At 36.2% G+C, this 22680-nt stretch overlaps 1 protein-coding gene across 4 annotated transcripts in view; it reads left to right on the forward strand.

Annotated features, from left to right (window-relative positions):
- The window catches only part of SPPL2A (signal peptide peptidase like 2A), a 52821-nt gene that overhangs the window by 5205 nt on the left and 24936 nt on the right, over window positions 1-22680 (forward strand). For 2 of the 4 annotated variants that reach the window (XM_059913306.1, XM_059913308.1), the window contains exons 2-6: window positions 12389-12508; window positions 13195-13377; window positions 13803-13892; window positions 14378-14511; window positions 18438-18589. In XM_059913306.1, coding sequence (XP_059769289.1) covers window positions 12389-12508; window positions 13195-13377; window positions 13803-13892; window positions 14378-14511; window positions 18438-18589 — 679 coding nt within the window. Of the gene's footprint in view, window positions 1-10148; window positions 10690-12388; window positions 12509-13194; window positions 13378-13802; window positions 13893-14377; window positions 14512-18437; window positions 18590-22680 lie in introns of all 4 variants that reach the window. The other 2 variants (XM_059913307.1, XM_059913309.1) reach the window with 2 other exon arrangements.

Consider the following 22680-nt stretch of genomic DNA (forward strand, 5'->3'; position numbering starts at 1 on the left):
TGCCTTGCTCTCTTTCTCTCCCCCCGCCCCACCATGTGAGGACACAGTGAAAAGGTGGCCATCTACAAGCCAGGAAGAAAGCCCTTACCAGAACTGGACCATGCTGGCACCTTGAAACTTCTAGGCTCCAGGCTGTGAAAAATAAATTTCTGTTGTTTAAACCACCTAGTCTGTGGTACATGTCTAAGCCCAAGCTTAGACATGCTGGTTATGTCACATTCCTCCTTTAACTGTCAGATTCTTCACAATCAGAGCTGTCTCTGTGGATTCTGCATCCCGTTGTCCAATTTTTAAGTCACTAATTGCTGTGTTATCTCGTTCCCAAAATACAACACCTAAACATACATCTCCTTAGAATCTCAAAATGATCCTGAGAGAAGTTTCAGGAAGATTACAATTTGTCCTAGACCAGATAGAAAGTCATGAAAAAGAGGACTAGAACCCAGAGTTTCTAGACATTTCTTTATACTTTACCACTAAGTTTTTTTTTTTTTTTGGATCAAAAATAGATCACAAGACTGATTGGATAAATTTGTGAATTTATTTTCATTAAAAAAGTTTTAAAGATAGAAGTCATATTTATAATATATTTAATAATTTGTCTTTGTTAAAAATTTACCTGAAATTGGATCTGTTTACAGAAATCTAGACCATAAAGTCTCCAGGTATGGACTCTTACCCCAAGATACTAAATTTTTTTTCAAAAATTTCATTGCCTTTAGGCCAGAATTTGCCAAATGTTACCATGTCCTATGGTCTTAAATCAACTCTGATTTACCTGCCTGGCCTTTTAGGCATTTGAGTTTATGAATTCTAGTGTAAATCATAAATTCTATAATAGTTAAATAGTAGGATTACTTAAGGAAAACAAGGGAGAAGGCTGGATCTAGGTAACATAGAATATAAGCCCCATGACGGAGAAGCTACCTGACTCATTCTCTGCTGTCTCCTCTAGCACCTCATAGTTTGCAGAGTATTGAATGAATCAGTGGTTACCTTGTCTCTTCCCTCCACCCTAGTACATCTTAGCCTGTTACACGCCCCCAGATTCTCCAAGTGTAAGGAATGATCCTGGGGATCTACTCTCCCCATGTCCCACAGACTCCTCTGATTCTCTATAAATCCCTGTTTGGTGCCCTAGCTCCCACTGAGCGACTAATTAAGTAATTAAGATTTCACTTCATCTCTGAGGGTCTGAGTCTAGTCAGTTTCAGTGCATGGTTTCCATAAACCTTGAATATTGGAAGTAGGAGTAGAAAGAACATAGATTGTCTTGATTATATAACTTATTAGTGAGGAAAGAGGCATAGAAAATATAATAGTGAATAGTGAATAGTGAATCAGGAAGTTATTTAGACCTGACTTTGGAACATGTGTCATTCAGACATATAACCCCAATTCTGCCTTTCCTGTAGAGGCTGCTTTCAACTCTTAATGTATTGCTATTGACTTAAAACTCAATCTGTGTAAAGAGAAAGATGTTTGTAAAGGAAAGGATATCTCCTACATTGCTATGATATAAGGGTAATGGGTAGATGACTATTACTCTTTGGCATTTAGCACTCAGTGATTACATTTTAACTTTTTATCTTCTGGTTTAGAAACAAAGATTTTTTTTTTAAATTGCTAGTTCTCATTTTAAATAAATTCTGTTTATTAGCAAAACTTACCCCAAACCCCCAGCCCTCATATTCGGTATCTAAAGATAGAGGAGTAGTTTAATTTGTAGATTTTATGAAGAAAGATTGCAGGGGGGGTTAATTGGAGAGAGAGTTCATCATATTCACACATTGTCCCTTGAAACCAAAGGATTAAGTATATCTAATGGATAACAATACGAATAATGTGAACCAGGTTTAATTGACAGACTGTGGAGGTGGGTGGGGAAGCTGGGACCCAGTGATACAAATGCTGAAGAGTTTTGAGTGAACTTATGGGTGAAATGGGGGAACTGCTGGCCAATACATGAACGTTGGCTATACCAGCATACTGCAGGTACAGTGTGACTTTCACCTCTTAAGAAAATTCCTAGGAGAACCCCAGTAATGTCTGGAAATCTGATGAGTTTCACTGCTATTCATGATGAAGTCTATAACCATGTACTCTGCAGACCAACATCAGAGCATCACTTGGAAACTGGTTAGAAATGTATAATCATGGGCTCCTCCTAAGGCCTGCTGGATCAAAATCTGATTTTAACAGAACATTAAATTCAAGAAGCACTGATCTATAATAAAGGGTAAGAAATTGTTGCCCAGATTACCCACCATAATCTCTAAGAAAAAAGAAGAACCATGCTTGACTAATCTGTTAAGGCTTTTAAAGGGAATTAAATATATACATGGGTAAAAGTTAGCATTGTATTAGTCAGAGCTCCATCGTGATCAGGTGAAAATGGGCCAAGATACAGAGTCCTGGCAGACCCAAAGTATGGCGTGGATTCAGGGTAGGGGGTAGTATATTAGATAAATTTTTAGCTAAATAATTTTTATTTTCAAAAGGAATGTGTGAAGACTTAAATTTGGAAAGTAGATCCAGTGCTGGTAGATACCTTTTGAAGGAGAAAGAAGAGTAGAAGGCAAACTAAACCTGTGAAACAAAGTCACAGAAGAATCGAACTGTGCTATTAGCTTGAACAGGAGTAGAAAGGCCTGTTTCCTAGGTTAATATTGGGCTGGTGAGTCAGCATCAGGAGGCCGTTTGAACAGAGGCCAGGAATACAAATGCCCATGCTTGGGACTACCAAGAGACTGGAGTATAAAGTATAGATATAGCCTCAAGAGATAGGGACGTGAAGGTCAGTGCAAGACTGACTCAGTGTAAGTACACTGATGAAATACAGCTCCTTATATATGTCCCATTGTTTAAGGTCTGATTGGTCTGGGAAAATGAGGAAATAGGACACTTGCAAGGATGTGAGTATAGTGTACTCCATTACAGTTGAGGTGTTTTTAGACTTTGAGTAATCATTTGGCACTTATCATACCAAAAATTATTTAGGAGAAAAATGATCAAAAGAATAGGCAACTCTGACATTAAGATAGACTTAAACATTGATTTAAAAAGAAGATGACATGGAATAAGACTGAAGTCAAGTGATCTGGGTAAAGTAAATTTGGAAATGTTCACAAACAACAGGCATCCGATGAAGTTTTATGGGAGGTAAATTTGAATCAGAAAAACAGGAAGTACTACTTCACACTGTGGGCTGGTAAACTTGCTTCCCTTGCGTGTGAGGATCAAGCAAGATGTGGAATATAAAGACACGGGTGTGAGATTCATGATTTGATGGCCATGAAGAACACTTGATTCCACCGCCAGTGGTTGTAGGAACTGCCATTAAGAGGCAGGATTTGGGTTGAGCAGTAAGGAGCACTTGTCATAGGGAAAGGAATTCCATGAAACTCTAGAGTCCTAGAAGTGGGGGTACTTGGAAGAGTATAAGGAAAGGAGTTAGAGTTTGGGATGTTTAGGGTGTGGGAGTAACTAATTGGGTATTAGAGGAATTTGAGTGGTGGTAGGAGACCCATGCCCAGGATCACAGCAGAGAGGGAGTTAACAGCTAATGCAGAGATATATATGACCAGTATTAAAACTGGAGAGTGATGATTGGGTACTAAGAGGTGCTGGCAGATCTAGCTGCATAAGGGAACTTGAAGTGATAGCAGAGCTGAAAGACCACTGGTCTGGGTTTTAGAGAGCTCAATTCTAATCTGGCCCCTGAGACTTCATTTTGATCATTTTGGACCTGTTTGAGCTATGAAATGAAGGGACTAGATTATGTTATCCCTAAATCCCTTCAAGCTCTTGATACTAAGCTTTTTACTAAGAGAATATTTTCATTATTGGTTGAAAATATAAACAGATATTTTTTAAGGGTTGAGTAAAGTCATAGAAGGCCAGACCACAGTTGATTACAGAGGAAAATTCAGATGTCTTGAAGCATGTTTCTAACTTGAAAAATGTAAAGGAAGATATCCTGTCCTTCCACCATGGAGTCTTTGTCAGATGATCTAATACTAACACAGGTAGACCACAAGTCTCACCTGATTTGGTACTTGTAATGTTTAAAGGGACACTGAGCTTCAGGCCTCTGTGCTTCCCAATCTAACTGGCCCACAGTGATGTGGTTTCTACTACAGTTGGCCCTTGAACAACATGGGTTTAAACTGCGCGAGTCCACTTATACTTGGATTTTTTTCGATACATACACTTTGTTTATGATCTACAGTTTGTTGAATTTGTGTGGAATCAAATCTATGGGATTTGAGCATACCTGGATTTTGTTATCTGTCCTGGAACCAGTCTCCCTCAGATCCCGAGGGGTGACTGTGCTCTTGTTCCTGCATAGCTTTTGCTGCTCAAGGTTGGGCCCATAGAGCAGCAGCATCAGGATCACCTGGGAGCTTGTTAGACATGCAGAATCCCACATTCCACCCAGGCCAACTGAATCAAAATCTCCGTTTTAATATGATCACTAAGTGATTTGTATGCACGTTAAATCTTGAGAAACACTGCTCCTATAGCTATGGTACTCAAACCTTAACAAGCATCAAAATCTCCATAAGGCCTTGTTAAAAATAAACTTCTCAGAGTTTCTGATTCAGTAGGTCTGGAATAGGGTCCAAGAATTTGCATTTCCAACACCCTAAGAACTACTAAAGCTTTTACTAGAGACTGACTTAAATCACATTCTGTTTGTGATTATCTTTTTCAGGTTTCTTTTTAATCTTCCCAGTAAGACTATAATTTCTTGTTTAGTGTTTCTTGGTGGGGGCAGCTTTATTGAGATATAGTTCATATACCATAAAATTCACCCATTTAAAGTGTACAATTCAGTGGCTTTTAGTATATTTACAGATATGTACAACCGTTACTATAGTCAATTTTAAAACATCTACATCACCTCAAAAAGAAACCAAATAGGTAGAGCACAGAGGATTTTTAGGGCAATAAAACTACTTCATATTCCATATGATACTGTAATGGTGGATACATGTCATTACATATTTGTCAAAACCTATAGAATGTAAAACACCAGGAGAGACCCTAAATGTAAACTGTGGACTTCGGGTGGTAATGAATTGTCAGTGTAGGTTCATAGATGGTAACAAATGTTAATAATGGAGGTTGGAGGGAGGCTATGCGTGTGTGTGGTAAGGGAATATGTAGGAACACTGTACTTCATGCTCAGTTTTGCTCTGACCCTAAAGGTGATCTAAAACATAAAGTCCATTATAAAAAAAGAAAGAAAGAAACCTCATATTCTGTAGCTATCACCCCCATCCCTACATCCTACCAAACCCTAAGCAACCACTAATCATCTTGTATTTCTTCTGCATGGTGCAAGTACTTGGCAAGGTGCTAGATGTATTATTAATAATAATAATAGTTACCATTTATTAAGAGCTTAATATGGGTAAACATTTGCATCATCTAACTTAATCATCATGACAACTCTGTGAGGTCTGGACATTTTTTGTCATCTCGAAGCTGAGGAGGGAATCCCCTGGAGGTCCAGTGGTTAGGACTCTGTGCTTTCACTGCCAGGGCCCAGGTTTAATCCCTGGTTGGGGAACTAAGATCCTGCAAGCCTCGAGGCGGGGTCAAAAACAAACAAACAAAAAATAAGATGTTGACGCTTAAACAGTTTAAATGACTTGTAACATAGCCAATAAATGGTGAAACTGCCATTCTGTCCCAGGTCTCTAGTTCCAGAACATACGATATCTATTGTTGATAAACTGAATTTTCAAAGCTATATAATCTCTATGAGAAATTTTACTAAGATATTAAAATGCAGTGGAAATGCTTAAGTTATTTGGCTTTGTTAGCTTGCTCATGAAATTTGCTGCATGTTCCACATCCAATACAAACTATTCTACAATTCTGTATGGTTATACTTTCCTCTCTCATAGTAATCTTCCACTGAAATTTGTGTTTTGCCTTAGTAATTCCCATATCAATGAATTTTGCTTATAGCAATGATAAATTTTCTACCACTGTGGAAAAGTCTGTAATCTGTCTATAGCAATAAATGTTACTCATAGTTGGATATCTTTGTACTTCCTTGTACTTTTAAGCTTTTTAAAAAATCCGTTAGCTTTTGTAATTATAAAAGTAACACTGACTATTATACAGTTGTGTAAAAGGAGGTAGTGTATATGTATCAATATGGAAAATCTAACGTATAAAATTTAAATTTTAGGGCTTAAAGACTTAAATATAAGACATGACACCATAATACTCTTACAAGAGAACGTAGGCAAAACATTCTCTGACATAAATCATACCAGTGTTTTCTTTGGTCAGTCTCCCAGCGCAATAGAAATAAAAGCAAAAATAAACAAATGGGACCTAATCAAACTTACAAGCTTTTGTACAGCAAAGGAAATCATAAACAAAATGAAAAGACAAACCTACAGACTGGGAGAAAGTATTTGCAAATGAGGCAACCCGCAAGGGCTTAATTTCCAAAATATTCAAACAGCTCATACAAGTCAACAACAAAAAAACAACCCAATTGAAAAATGGGCAAATGAGCTAAATAGACATTTCTCCAAAAAGACATACAGATGGCCAACAGGCACATGAAAAGATGTTCAACATCGCTAATTATTAGAGGAATGCAAATCAAAACTATAATGAGGTACCACCTCACACCAGTCAGAATGGCCAGCATTAAAAAGACTACAAATAACAAATACTGGAGAGGGTGTGGAGAAAAGGAAAACCTCCTACACTGTTGGTGGGAATGTAAATTGATGCAGCCACTATGGAAAACAGTATGGAGGTTCCTCAAAAAGCTAAAAATAGAGTTGCCATATGATCCTGCAATCCCACTTCTGGGCGTATATCCAGAGAAAACTATAATGCAAGAAGTTACATGCACCCCAGTGTTCATAGTAACGCTATTTACAGTAGCAGAGACATAGAAGCAGCCTAAATGTCCATCAACAGATGAATGGATAAAGAAGATGTGGTACACATATACAATGGAATACTACTCAGCCATAAAAAAAGAATGAAATAATGCCATTTGCAGCAACATGGATGGACCTAGAGATAATCATACTAAGTGAAGTAAGTCAGAAAGAGACAAATACCATATGATATCACTTATATGTGGAATCTAAAATATGACACGAACTTATCTGTGAAACAGAAACAGACTCACAGACATAGAGAACAGACTTGTGGTTGCCAAGGGGGAGGGACGTGGGGGAGGGAAGGATTGGGAGTTTGGGATTAGCAGATGCAAACTATTATATATAGGATGGACTACAAGGTCCTATTGTATAGCACAGGGAACTATATTCAATATCCTGTAATAAACCATAATGGAAAAGAATATATATATGACCGAATCACTTTGCTATACAGTAGAAACTAACATTGTAAATTGATTATACTTCAAAGAAATAAACTTTAAAAAATAAAATTTTAGAAAAGCTACACAGTAGTATATATAGTATGATCCCATATGTGTAAAACAGACAACAATGTATATGTTTGAGATCTATCTGTCTGTCTGTCTGTCTGTCTATCTATCTATCTATCTATCTACCTATCTATCTATCTATCTGTCGGGTTGGCCAAAAGGTTCATTCGGTTTTTCCATAAGATGGCTCTGGTAGGACTTAGTTGTCTTTAACTTCATTCAAAACAATTTTGTTAGATTGTAATGTGACAGCTGTCATATCAGCGTGCATTAAAAAAAAAATCAAAATTGGTGAATTTTTGTGTAGCCATTATTAAATTGAAGATGGAAGAAAAAAGCAACGTTTTCGGCATATTATGCTTCGTTATTTCAAGAAAGGTAAAAATGCAACTGAAACGCAAAAAGAGAGTTGTGCAGTGTATGGAGAAGGTTCTGTGACTGATCGAACATGTCAAAAGTGGTTTGCAAAGTTTCATGCTGGAGATTTCTCACTGGATGATGCTCCATGGTCGGGTAGACCAGTTGAAGTTGATAGCGATCAAACCGAGACATTAATTGAGAACAATCAACGTTATACCGTGCAGGAGATAGCCCACATACTCAAAATATCCAAGTCAAACGTTGAAAATCATTTGCAATAGCTTGGTTATGTTAATCACTTTGAAGTTTGGGTTCCACATAAGTTAAGTGAGAAAAACCTCCTTGACCATATTTCCGCACGCGATTCTCTACTGAAATGTAATGAAGTTTCTATTTTTAAAACAAATTGTAATGGGTGATGAAAAGTGAATGCTGTACAATAATGTGGTATAGATGAGATAGTGGGGCAAGTGAAATGAACCGCCACCAACCACACCAAAGGCCGGTCTTCAACCAAAGTAGGTGATGTTGTGTATATGGTGGGATTGGAAAGGAGTCCTCTATGATGAGCTCCTTCCAGAAAACCAAACGATTAATCCCAACAAGTACTGCTCCCAGTTAGACCAACTGAAAGCAGCACTTGATGAAAAGTGTCTGGAATCAGTCAAGAGAAAATGCATAATCTTCCATCAGGGTAATGCAAGACCTCATGTTTCTTTGATGACCAGGCAAAAATTGTACAGCTTGGCTGGAAGTTCTGATTCATCTGCCATATTCACCAGACATTACACCTTTGGATTTCCATTTATTTTGGTCTTTCCAAAATTCTCTTAATGGAAAACATTTCCATTCCCTGGAAGACTGTAAAAGGCACCTGGAACAGTTCTTTGCTCAAAAATAGAAAAAATTTTGGGAAGAGGGAATTATGAAGTTGCCTGAAAAATGTCAGAAGGTAGTGGAACAAAAGGGTGAATACGTTGTTCAATGAAGTTCTTGGTGAAAATGAAAAATGTGTCTTTTATTTTTACTTAAAAACTGAAGGAACTTTTTGGCCAACCCAATATCTATCTATCTTAAATATTCATAGATAGTATCTGGAAAGACATAAAAGAAGCCCCTAAGGGGTGACTGTGAGAACCAGGATGAGAGGAGAGGGACTTCATACCTTTTTTGTTTTGATTGTTTTTTCCTTTTTAAATTTTCTCCTTCCAATCTTTTTACACCCTCATCTTTGCTTTTGTTTTCCTCTCCTTTTTTTTAATAGCCTGGTCTCTCTCCACATCATTCTTTAAGTTCACATAACAGTACAAATACATATAGGGAGCTCTGAGGGGGGGTCATTTTTATAAAAATAGAAAACACTATAAATATCTTTCTGGAACTTGCTTTTCTCACCATGGACATCTATTTCTACAGGTAGATCTGGTTATTTCTTTTTTTTTAAATTTTTTAATTTTTTAATATATTTATTCATTTATTTTTGGCTGTGTTGGGTCTTCATTGCTGCACACTGGCTTTCTCTAGTTGTGGCGAGTGGGGCTACTTTTTGTTGCGGTGCGTGGGCTTCTCATTGCGGTGACTTCTCTTTGCTGTGGAGCATGGACTCTAGGTGCTCAGGCTTCAGTAGTTGTGGCATGCGGGCTCTAGAGCTCAGGCTCAGTAGTTGTGGCGCACGGGCTTAGTTGCTCCACAGCATGTGGGATATTCCCAGACCAGGGCTCGGACCTGTGTCCCCTGCGTTGGCAGGCAGACTCTTAACCACTGTGCCACCTGGGAAGTCCTCTAGTTCTTTCTTTTTAATAGCTGTGTACTATGCATACCATAATGTAATGGATTCTTATCTGTGGAAGATGTTTTTTGTTTTTGCTATAACATATTGCAGTGAATATCCTTGTACATTTATCTTTGTATAATCTTTGTGCATTATGTAATACATCTGTAGGATATGAATCAGAGAATTATAAGTATTAAAAAAGTTTGATTGATATTGCCAATTGTCTATTGTAAATGTTATACCACTTCAGCAGTGTACATTGTTAAAACCCAAATCCTAATTTAAATACAGTTCTCTCTAAAAGGAGCTTAATAGAATGACTGGTTCCAATCTATGGCAGGTAAAGGATAAAGTCAGCCTAAAACAAGGAAGTCCTCAAAGACTAATGGGGTCTTGCCAAAAGGATACAAAGAGCAAGGTAGAAGAGGCTCTATTGGCCAAATTTGGGATAATTTGAACATCAAACGAATAATTGTAATTGCACTACATTGAATTTTAAAAAATCAATTAATCTCTAGTGATAGTAAGCAAAAGGTGGTAGAGAGAGAGAGTAAAGCCCTTTTTTTTTTTTAGAAAAGAAGAGTACAAGGGCTTCCGTGGTGGTGCAGTGGTTAAGAATCCGCCTGCCAATGCAGGGGCACGGGTTTGAGCCCTGGTCCGGGATGATCCCACATGCCGCAGAGCAACTAAGCCCGTGCTCCACAACTACTGAGCCTGTACTCTAGGGCCCGCGTGCCACAACTACTGAGCCTGCGAGCCACAACTACTGAGGACACGTGCCACAACTACTGAGCCTGTGCTCTAGAGCCCGTGTGCCACAACTCCTGAAGCCTACGTGCCTAGAGCCCGTGCTCTGCAACAAGAGAAGCCGCTGCAATGAGAAGCCCGCGCACCGCAACGAAGAGTAGCCCCCGCTTGCCGCAACTAGAGAAAGCCCGCGCACAGCAATGAAGACCCCAACGCAGCCAAAAATAAATAAATAAAATAAATAAATTTATTTAAAAAAAAGGAAAGAAGAGTACAAGCTAATAAATGTAGAGGATTGACATTCACCATTTCACAACCCCAAACATAATATGTAAAATTAAATCAGGCATGGAGGCTAAAACACTAGGTGAGAAGTTGCTGAACTGTTCACATTGTGCTACAGATTACTTACTAATCACAAGGGGAAAAAAATATTTAACTTTACACTGGAGAAACCCTGCAGTTACTATGTTAACCAAATAATCAAACTCAGCATTGCTAATGGCGGGACATCCTGATATCATGCGCCATTTTGTTGGGTGCAATAAGAAGTACCCATTTTGTTGGGTGCAATAAGAAGTACCCAATTCACTTACATAGTATTCTTTAAAAAACGTTTAACCTAAGTCTAATCAACCCTTATGATTATCTGTAGAATTACCAGCAATAGTTAGAACTGTAGATGATGTTAGTGTGACCTTACGTAGGTTGTTAGTAACTACTCTGAGTCTCAGAGCCATCATTTATAAAACAGTGACACTGAATCAAGTAAATGTATGACAATAACCTAAATATACTTTGTTGAATTTGTGTAGTTTGTTTACAACCTAAAAATAGTTTGTGTACAGTAAGAATTTAACATATCAGTTTACCTCTCCTGTCAGAATCCATTCATAGCCACCAAGTATATAGCTGAATGAAAACTACATTTCTTTTTTCCAGAAGTAGTTTCCTTATGTAATTACTTTATGTAAATATCTGATGGCATGTTTCAAGAATTCCCTATACTTGCTTAGATCCATAAGCTAATAAAGTCCCAAGTATGCTAGAAAGTTTTCTAATCTCGAATGTTCAAGGGAGATTTCTTGTAGGAGAGCATGGATTAGAGCATTTCTGTACTTCTTAGACATTTAGATTGACTTCTAGGTAATAAACAATTTTATAGATCAAAAATGGTCAAATATCAGCAGTTTCCTGTAGCTCGATCTAATGCATGCTTTAGTGGCAGAGACTTAGTAGAACAACATCTTTATCTGCCAAACAATTATTTTTCTCCCTTATGTTGTAGAGTAAGATTTTCTCAAAGGAGGAGAGAGGAAGGATCTGGACTGATCGAAGTTTGAAGGGAATTGGGATGTGGAGTGGTATTCTAGTTATCTTAGGCTGTTTCTTCATATCATAGGCTCCACTCCCACTCCCCACCCCCATGTACAATGGATATTCTTTTTAGTCACTTCTTACCTCTTGTCTCTCTTTTCTAGGTAGTGAGAAATGAGGCAAAAGGAAAGAACATTTTTCTATATCTTCTTTTTCCACTCTAAACTCTAGACTGGTCTTTTGGAATAGGCAGTTGCAGGGTCTTGAAAACTTGAGATTTCCAGTTTCTCTGGTTCTCTTCCAAAGATAGAACTTAGAAATAATGATACCTTTTTTTTTTTGCTCTAGTTACTCGTAGAATATAGAAGGTAATATAGGTTGAGGGACTTCAAGTGCATTTTCTTTTATAGAATATGAACAATGGAATAATAACTCATAAGAGATTGGGAAATAAAGTTTCAGACTGTAAAGGGAGTATTGAACTTATAAAATCATAACAAGATTCCTCCCTGGGATATGGCCCTTATAACAAGGGCCTGTAAGAAAGTGACTTACCTTCCTTAAAGAATGTGTTCTGGGCAACCATGTACAGTTTTACCATTTCCTCAAACAAGAAGAAATCAATTTATTGGAGGACCTTCCCCCTTAAGGAAATGTGGTCAAACCTGTATATAAATAGCTTTATTAAAATCCTTAGTTCTTGGCAAGCCGAATTATTGCCACCGTGAAAATTATTGTTTGTGTCCTAGACAGCTGCTCAGGAAGCAATCCTGCATGCATCTGGAAATGACATGCCTTCACCATCTAAGGACTACTGCATGCTATATAACCCTTATTGGACAGCTCTTCCAAGTACCCTAGAAAATGCAGTAAGTAAATCACAGCTTCTATTTATTTATAAACATAAAAATATTGAATGGTAAGAATGAGTGATTATTATGTTTTAGCATGTAAGCTAGTTATATTATGATTAATAAATATTTATTGCTTTTGCTTAAGTATTTCTCTCTGTGAGAAAAGCAAGTTAGAGAATTTAAAAATACTTGCCTCAAAGCCTGATTGTCATCAAATATTTCTAATTTAAAAGAACCTTGGGACTTCCCTGGTGGCACAGTGGTTAAGAATCCACCTGCCAATGCAGAGGACACGGGTTCGAGCCCTGGTCTGGGAAGATCCCGCATGCCACGGAGCACCTAAGCCTGTGCTCCACAACTACTGAGCCTGCGCTCTAGAGCCCGCGAGCCACGCGAGCCACAACTACTGAGCCCATGTGCCACAACTACTGAAGCCCGCGTGACTAGAGCCCGTGCTCCGCAACAAGAGAAGCCACCATAATGAGAAGCCCACGCACCGCAATGAAGAGTAGCCCCCGCTCACCACAACTAGAGAAAGCCCACTTGCAGCAATGAAGACCCAACACAGCCAAAAATAAATAAATAAATAAAATTAAAAAAAAAAAAGAACCTTGTATTAAACCAATGTTGACACTTTGCCATTGAATGCTTTTAGGGGGAAATAAGATATTTATAATATTAAAGACATTTCTTCTTTCCAGACTTCCATTAGTTTGATGAATCTGACTACCACACCACTGTGCAACCTTTCTGATATTCCTCCTGATGGAATAAAGAACAAAGCAGTTGTGGTACAGTGGGGAACCTGCCATTTTCTTGAAAAAGCCAGAATTGCACAAACAGGAGGTGCTGAAGCATTGTTGGTTGCCAATAACAGTGTCCTCGTAAGTTATAAAACTATAATAACTTCTTTTGAGTTCATGATATCAAATTTCACAGGAATTGAACTATCTTCTTTGTGTGTGGTATAGGGGCTGAGTTTTGAATAATCTGATGGTAGGATTCTTTTTAAATAAACATTCTGGTTATGATAGGTGTTTAATTGGAAAATTTTGTTTCTTTTCCATTCCTAAAGTAGACAAGACTATGTTAGGAATGTGTGTGTGTGTATGTGTGTGTAAAGTATCAGTTTAAGTTTATGCTAAAAGGATTCCAGTTTGAGAACTCTTACTATAACATTAAGAACACATGAAACTTCGTTTTATAACTTTAAAAAGATGTAATGTTTGTATTTAATGAATAACTTGTATTTTATTCTGTAAATACACTAGTAGTTCATAAGTCTTCACAGTATGTTTTTTTCTTTTAGTTTCCTCCCTCAGGGAACAAATCTGAATTTCATGATGTGAAAATACTGATTGCATTTATAAACCACAAAGACTTTAAAGATATGAAGCAGGTAAATTAGTAATTATATATTAGATAAAGTTTATAAATAGTACAACTTTTTACTTTTAACCATGATATTTAATTTAAATTATTATATATGTTCCATTTGCTAACAAGAAGTTATAAAGGCCTATCAAGTTTTTATTTGGAAAGTATTCACCCCCCATTGAGCACAAGGTGTTTCAGAGTCCTGACTTTAGAAGGGATATTTCTTTACTTTGACCTCTTTAAAAATCTTTGTGTTGTATCATTTAACTTTAAATCCTTGAACAAAATGTGATTGTGTAGAACATTGCACTTTCAAGATTTAATAAACCAAAGCATAGCCTCATAATTTTGACAAGAGACTATATATCATGTTGTCAAAACAGTTCTATTATTCTTGGCTATCTTATGTATAGTGTCCATTCCAGAATGAAATTGGAATATTGCTGCCATATGCTATAGTAAAAAGAAAACTAATTCCAGTGTATTAACTGTTATTTTGCCTTTCAGACTCTCGGAGATAACATTACTGTGAAAATGTATTCTCCATCGTGGCCTAACTTTGACTATACTATGGTGGTTATTTTTGTAATTGCTGTGTTCACTGTGGCATTAGGAGGATACTGGAGTGGGCTAATTGAATTGTAAGCTTAATTAAACTTCATTGTTTTTAAGATAAATGGTTAAAAATTGTTTGTTAATCATTTTATCGTGTAACAACACTTAAAGTTCTGCTTGTTCTTAGAATATAGTGCTGACGATTAGATTGCAGGTTTGTCCTCATACAGGTCTTTAACTTTTCACTGAGAAGAAGGGAGTCATAGGTTCCTCTTGTTCTTCTGCTGGCAAGGAAACATTGAAATTTCACCAAAGACTCTTAAATTAAAATGTTTAATTACCTCTCCCAGAAAAGGTGGAGATAGTTAACATTCTAATGTGCCTATTTATTTAGACTGGAAGAAAATAAACAGAGAAGGTGGGAAGTTTTTCAGCTCCTCCTGAGTTGAGTCATTACAATGTGACCTCATCGTTCTATTTAATGCTTTAGGAATTCTAAGGATATTAATTAAACATGTCCATATTTTAATTTAAATACAGAAATGCCAAATGTATGTGAAATTTAGATTTCTCTATTTAATAACAACCTAGGCCCAGTCTTCTTACAGTTACGTACCTTTGGCTATAGACTAAAACAAGCAATGTAGTTTATTTTTTTAAAGATTTATTTATTATTTATTTATTTAATTTATTTTTGGCTGCATCGGGTCTTAGTTGTGGCACGTGGGATCTTCGTTGAGCCATGCGGGATCTCTTGTTGGGGCACAGGCTTCTCTCTAGTTGTGGCACAGAGGCTCCAGAGCACATGGGCTCTGTAGTTTGCGGCATGCGGGCTCTAGTTGTGGTGCGTGAGCTCAGTAGTTGTGGCACACAGGCTTAGTTGCCCCGCGGCATTTGGGATCTTAGTTCCCTGACCAGGGATCAAACCCGCATTCCCTGCATTATAAGGCAGATTCTTTACCACTGGACCACCAGGAAAGTCCCAGCAATGTAGTTTAGAAGGATCAGTTCATATTTATAACTCTGAGTAAAAAATTGTGCTCGGAGCATATTATTTTATGCATAAAGGACGATATATTCACTTGTGAATTGATCTATAGATTCCATTAAAAAGGGCTTACTTGATGCTAGCCGAAGCTAATAAGCTTATTTGTAATTTCTTAAAGTACTAAAATTTGATTGACTTTCATCAAGAGAGAAGTCTAGGGTTTAACAAGTGTAGATTCCTAGAGTATTGAGCTTAAAATATTTTACATATTTGGAAAACACATTTCAGCATGTATTAGTCACATGATTTCACATGAGTAAGCATTATTTTTCTTCATTATTAATCTTTATAAAGCATAGTATGTAAGATCTCCAAAATCATTTTCTAGATCATATGGTGAAACTTTATAAATAATTTCCCAAAAGCTACTGATTCATTGAAAATGTTTTTCCATTTAATATACATCTTCACTATACTTACATTATTATGTAAATTGTTTCTTCTCTAGAGTAGTGCTTCTCAAACTGTAATGTGCATACAAACTGTCTTGAGAGCTCATTAAAATTTTTAAAAATTCAGATTTAGTAGGCTTGGGATGCGTGCTGAGACTCTGCATTTTTGACAAACTGGCCCATGGACCACACTTTGAGTTAACAAGGCAAGCTTCATATACATGTCAGGGCAGGTTCCTCCTCAAGAAAATTGGAGGTGGTAGAGCAGCACGTATAAGTTGTTTTATTCATAAAACATGATGGGCAAAAACAAAGAATGTGTTGCCTTCAGTAGCCAGGTTGGGAGAGGAGATGTCCTTTACCTGCAGGATTATGGATTGTGAAATTGAGGAGGCTGATTCTAAGAGCAGGATAAAGATAGAAAGAACTAAGTGTGTGTGTTGGTGGTGGTGGGGTGACAGTATAGAGAAAGAGAGTATGAATCAGTAATAAAATGGAGAAAGTTTCTTAAAAAGTAGAATTATTGAGGACATAAGGACTGTTCGCAACAACATGGCTGGATTTTGATGGCATTATGCTAAGTGAAATAAGTCAGACAAAGAAATACCAAATGATCTCATTTATGTGTGGAATCTTAAAAAAAAAAAAAAGAACTCATAGAGCAGAGAACAGATTGGTGGTTACCAGAGGTGGGGAGGTGGGGAGGGGGCAAAATGGGTGAAGGTGCTTAAAAGGTACAAACATCCAGTTATAAAATAAATAAGTCCTGGGGATGTAATGTACAGCATGGTGACTATAGTTAATAATACTGTACTGCATATTTGAAAGTTACTAAGAAAGTAGTTCTTAAAAGTTCTCATCACAAGAAAAAAAAATGTTTTAACTGTGTGGTGATGGATGTGAACTAGACTTAATGTGGTGATCATTTTGCAATGTATACAAATATCAAATCGTGTCATACATCTGAAACTAATATGATGTTATGTCAATTATATCTTAATTTAAAAAATAACACAAGGACTGTTATTTAGCAAGTAAAGAGAGTTAGCCTGAAAGAAAAGGGAAAAGAGAATAAGGCTTAGGGAATGGAAAATTTATCAGAACAGGATCTCATAACCCAGAATTACCCTGCCAAATGAAAGAGGTACTTTTTGCAAAAGGGAAAAATGCCTTGATTCTGTATAAAGACTTTTCAGTAGAGAGTTAAAGTCTATTATAATGAGTCCTTCTTATAACTGGTTCTCATCATAAACTCAAGATGGCAGGAAAGAAAGCTTAGCTTCCCATTGCATGTGGCTCTTGAGCTGATTTAAGAGTACAATTTTTTAAAAAGGTGAATTGTATTATTTTAACATGATATAAATCTAGTATATGTTTTCCTTCAAGAAATTGCCTGGTGCTTTTTAGTACACTGAATATGAATATATGACTCTTTGATTATTATGGCTTATATATGTTCTGTGATAGAAATGTCTTTAAATGAATCTGTTTGCAATGATAGATACCAAAGGTTGGCATGTTTTCCCACTCAGATACTACTTTCATTGAAACTTTTGTTAATACCCTGTCATCCAGCTCTACAGTTTCAGGGAGGTACTGTGTGTCTCTCCCCAAACCCTCTCCCAGCTCTTTTCCCAGGCAGCCTCCCTAGAGTCACAGATGCTTAGAATAGTAACCATCCCAATCTACAGTTTTCTAATAAGAAAGTGGCATGTTGGTAAATAAGCAGTTTGGCAAATGTACAGTTTCATAGAGATAAATCTTTTTTTAACCTAAAGTTTGTATTGAGCCCGGACCTGATGAAAAGGGTCAGGATATACGAAAAGGGAACAGAATTTAGTAGACCAGAGTTGAAGGAACTGGAGCTGGAAAAGTACGTAGTGGGTTCCATATAACTGGGAAGAGACAATTAGGTGACAGAACAGAGACTGACTGCTCAACAGAAGAAGCTTGTGACCCTTTCCTCTTCAACTCCTGTGTCTGCCTTTTATTAGCTGTGTGACCCAGCAAGGTTGTTGGGAGAATTAGAAACTATTTTGCTATCTTATATCAAGGTAGGACAAAGCTATGTCTTGAACTCCTTTTGAATCCTTCATAATATGTCAGTGAGCACTGAACAGACATATAGAAAATACTGAGTTGACTGAGAGAAGAATTTAGTGTTTTACATTGATGAGAAGCTAATTTTAAAAGTACTTTCCTATCTACAAGTTGGTAATATTAAGTGTATAAAAAGAATTGGTTATCATTTGAAACTTATTATGTCAATGTAGTTTCCAAATTAGATAATATAAACATTAATTTGTTTATGTAATAAATGTCATCTGTTTCAACAATTATGCCTCCAGAAAAAAATTTTATTTCAAAAGTTAGTGGTTAATAACAGATCAACTCTTGAGGGTAGAATTATAGGGAGTTTTTACTTTCTAGATTAAATATTTCTTTTCGGTGTGTAATTTTTAAGTATATTACTTTGTAATCAGAAACAAATCTAAGTTGGTGTTAGAGATAGATTTTTAAAATAGCTATACTTGGCAGAGATTTGCTGAAGTTCCTGTTTATGTTTATGCAGGGAAAGCATGAAGGCAGTGACAAACACTGAAGATAGAGAAATGAGGAAAAAGAAGGAAGAATATTTTACTTTTAGTCCTCTAACAGTTGTAATATTTGTGGTCATCTGCTGTATTATGATGGTCTTACTTTATTTCTTCTACAAATGGTTGGGTAAGAAATCATATTTTATATTTGCTACTTTTAGCATACATCTTTTTATTTACTTTGCCAGATTCATCTTTTCCTTTAAGGCATTCTACCTGGAGAACTTAAGTGAATAGTTAAAGAGTGATATGAACTTTTTAAACTGTCAGAAGTGTTAGGCCCCTATTACTTTAGGATAAGAAAAAAATATTCCAATTAAAAAAATACTGTGTCCGGTGTGGGGGTAGTGGTGGGATGAACTGGGAGGTTGGGATTGACATGTATGCACTGCTATGTATAAAATAGATGACTAATAAGAACCTGCTGTATAGCACAGGGAACTCTACTTCACTTTGCTGTGCAGTAGAAACTAACACAACATTTTAAAACAACTATACCCCAATAAAAAAATTTTAAAAAAAGAAAAGAAAAAAATTTTAAAAATAGTGAAAATTTAAAAATAGTGTGTCCTACAGATGTAGAGAACAAACGTATGGACACCAAGGTGGGAAGGGAGGATGGGGTGAATTGGGAGATTGGGATTGACATATATGCACTAGTATGTATAAAATAGATGACTAATAAGAACCTGCTGTATAGCACAGGGAACTCTACCTCACTTTGCTGTACAGTAGAAACTAACACAACATTTTAAAACAACTATACCCCAATAAAAAATTTTTTAAAAAAGAAAACAATTTTTAAATAGTAAAAATTAAAAAGTAGTGTGTCCTACAGATGTAGAGAACAAACGTATGGACACCAAGGTGGGAAGGGAGGATGGGATGAATTGGGAGATTGGGATTGACATATATACACTAATATGTATAAAATAGATAACTAATGAGAACCTACTGTATAGCACAGAGAACTCTACTAATGCTCTGTGGTGACCTAGATAGGAAAGAAATCCAAAAAAGAGGGGATGTATGTATACGTATAGCCGATTCACTTCACTGTACAGCAGAAGCTAGCACAACATTGTAAAGCAACTATACCCCAATTTAAAAAAAAAAAAAGGAAAAAAATATACTGTGTCTTGAAATAAGAACACTTCTTCATGGATGACTTGAAAGAATTGCTATGGCCCCTAAGTTTCCCTCTCTGCAGTTAAAGCATAATAGGCCAGTATCTAAGCAGCAGACTAAGGATTTCTTGGTGGCTATACATAGTTATATGAAATAGAAGATTATTCAAATTACGAATTTATTGCTTGTGCTTACCCCCAAAGTGTGGTTTGTTCTTTTTGTCATTTTGCAAACCAAGATGTTGTATTGCTCCAATTTTGTTTTACTTATATAAACATTTAAGATCATACTACATCTAAAAACACACAGGTACTTGCCTGTGGTCTAGAGAATAAATTATACTTTTTCCTTTAAGAAGGTAGGATAATGGCTTGCCCATCCCCTGGCCAGTCTTCTTAGTGGTCTGATAGGATGGAAATTTGCTATTTGTGGCCAACATATAGCAAAAAGAGGAGGGAGCCCAGGGAAAAAGAGAGTGTGCCTGATGAGAATTTAAAACCTTTGTAAAAACCACCACAGGCTACAATGCTTATTTAGAGAATATTAGTGTAAGTTTCTGGACTAGAAAACTGAGGCCCCAAGGTTAGTTTCAGCTTATTGTTCAATTTCTCCTGTCCTATGGCAGCAGTTTTAAAACTATACTTAGGACATATATTTCCAATTAGAAAATTTTTTCTTTGAATATCACTCATATTTCAATATGTTGCTGGGAGAGTGGATACCAGGGTGATATTTGTATTAGGTCGTCATTGTACAGCTAATTTTTCTGATTTAATTCTCAGCTTTCAATTGTTTGTGTCTGACCCTCAGTTGATATATATAGTGGTCTATGACAGAAAAAAGAGATTTTTCTACCTTACCCTAAAGCATGTGTTCATTTTTGGTAAGGAATTTCCTTAAACTCATCCTTATTTAAAAAGTTAACCCTGCTTATAACTGTAATTTTCAATGTAGGAGGAAGATCAATTTAACCTCATGGTTATCCTAGGACATGGGATTTAATTATGACTCTGACAAGGGTGTGTGATATTGCAAGATTTAATATACTTTCAAATGGTTTGTTATGGCTAAAATTGCTGCCATTTCTTAATATGTTCAATGTACTAAATTGCTAAGGTTCTCCTTACCATTTTATGTTGTCATACTCAAGAAAGTAACTAAAGATAGTTATATTAACCAAATTCTTTCTCATGTCAAATCATTTTCTTAGGTATAGTATGACATTGAATGCGACACCTTAAAACTCTCTTAGGGCCTCCAGAGCATGATTTCCACCAGAGTTTTAAATGTTGGGTTGGAGACCTTTAGTGGATGACTAACCAAACTCAACTTGGCAATCTTTGACTGTCAATCTTACTACTCAGATTACCATATATATCCAATAATAACAATAACGAATAATAAGGAAACGAAAAAATAATTTGTCCAAGATCACCAATTAGAAAGTGTCTATCCCTTATTTACTGTCTCTAGTTTACTCTCTTTTCTCACATACAAAACAGAGTTATAGTTTTCTGAAATCTAGTGGAATTTGCAAAATTCAGTTAAAATTTGTATTTCCATTGTGAAATTTTGAGAAAGTTCAGAAAACGAACACTTTTAGAGTACAATAATTTCTCCCCCTTTTTAACAATAGTGAGATCAAATGTTTTTAATTTTAAATAATTCTCAAATAAGTATAGCTAATATAAAAAAACATTTGTGAATTTTAACTACCTTAGTATGGTATCTAGACAAAGAGGTTTGTTTAAGTGGATTTAGTTTTACCACATATAAAGTTGTTAGAGATAAATTCCACCATAGGAAAATATAGACATCATGATTAACGTCTAAGGTAGGTGTCAGTTCTCATCCTTAAGCTGCAATTTAAAAAGCATTTATAATGTTTTATTAATTGCTCCATTCGTTACATTTAAATTAAATACTCACAAATGTCTACAACTCACTTTATAGATGTCTTTAACAAACATGTGAGTTTGAATCATTGAATGATAGAAAATGCAGAGCCACTGACATAAATCGTAGCAATATTTTCTTAAATCAGTCTCCGAGCGCAAAAGAAATAAAAGCAAAAATAAACAAATGGGACCTAATCAAACTTACAAGCTTTTGCACAGCAAAGGAAACCATAAACAAAATGAAAAGACAACCTATGGACTGGGAGAAAATATTTGCAAAAGATGCAACCAACAAGGGGTTAATATCCAAAATACACAAACAGCTCATACAACTCAATATCAAAAAAACAGACAACCCAATCCAAAAATGGGCAGAAGACCTAAATAGACATTTCTCCAAAGAAGACATACAGATGGTCAATAGGCACTTGAGAAGATGCTCAACATCGCTAATTATTAGAAAAATGCAAATCAAAACTACAATGAGGTTTCATCTCACACCTGTCAGAGTGGCCATCTTCAAAAAGTCTACAAATAAATGTTGGAGAGGGTGTGGAGAAAAGGAAACCCTCCTACACTGTTGGTGGGAATGTAAATTGGTGCAGCCACTATGAAAACAGTATGGAGGTTCCTTAAAAACTAAAATTAGAGCTACCATATGATCCAGCAATTCCACTTCTGGGTATTTATTCTAAGAAAACAAAAACCTAATTAGAAAAGATATATGCACCCCTATTTTCATTGCAGCATTATTTACGATAGCCAAATTATGAAAGCAACCTAAGTACCCATCTATAGATGAATAGATAAAGAAGATGTGGTATATATATGTATACACACACACACACACACACACACACACACACACACACAGTGTAATATTATTCAGCCATTAAAAAGAATGAAATAATGCCATTTGCAGTAACATGGATGGACCTAGAGATTGTCATGCTAAGTGAAGTAAGTCAGACAGAAAGACTAATATTATATGATATCACATATGTGGAATCTAAAGCATAATACAAATCAACTTATTTACAAATCAGAAACAGGCTCACAGACATAGAAAAGAAACTTATGGTTACCAAAGGGGAAAGGGAAGGGGGAGGGATAAATTAGGAGTATGGGATTAACAGATACACACCACTATATATTAAAAAGATAAACAAGGATTTACTGTATAGCACAGGGA

This window comes from Balaenoptera ricei, chromosome 2 (genome assembly GCF_028023285.1).
Source record: "Balaenoptera ricei isolate mBalRic1 chromosome 2, mBalRic1.hap2, whole genome shotgun sequence".
Taxonomy (NCBI): Eukaryota; Metazoa; Chordata; class Mammalia; order Artiodactyla; family Balaenopteridae; genus Balaenoptera; species Balaenoptera ricei.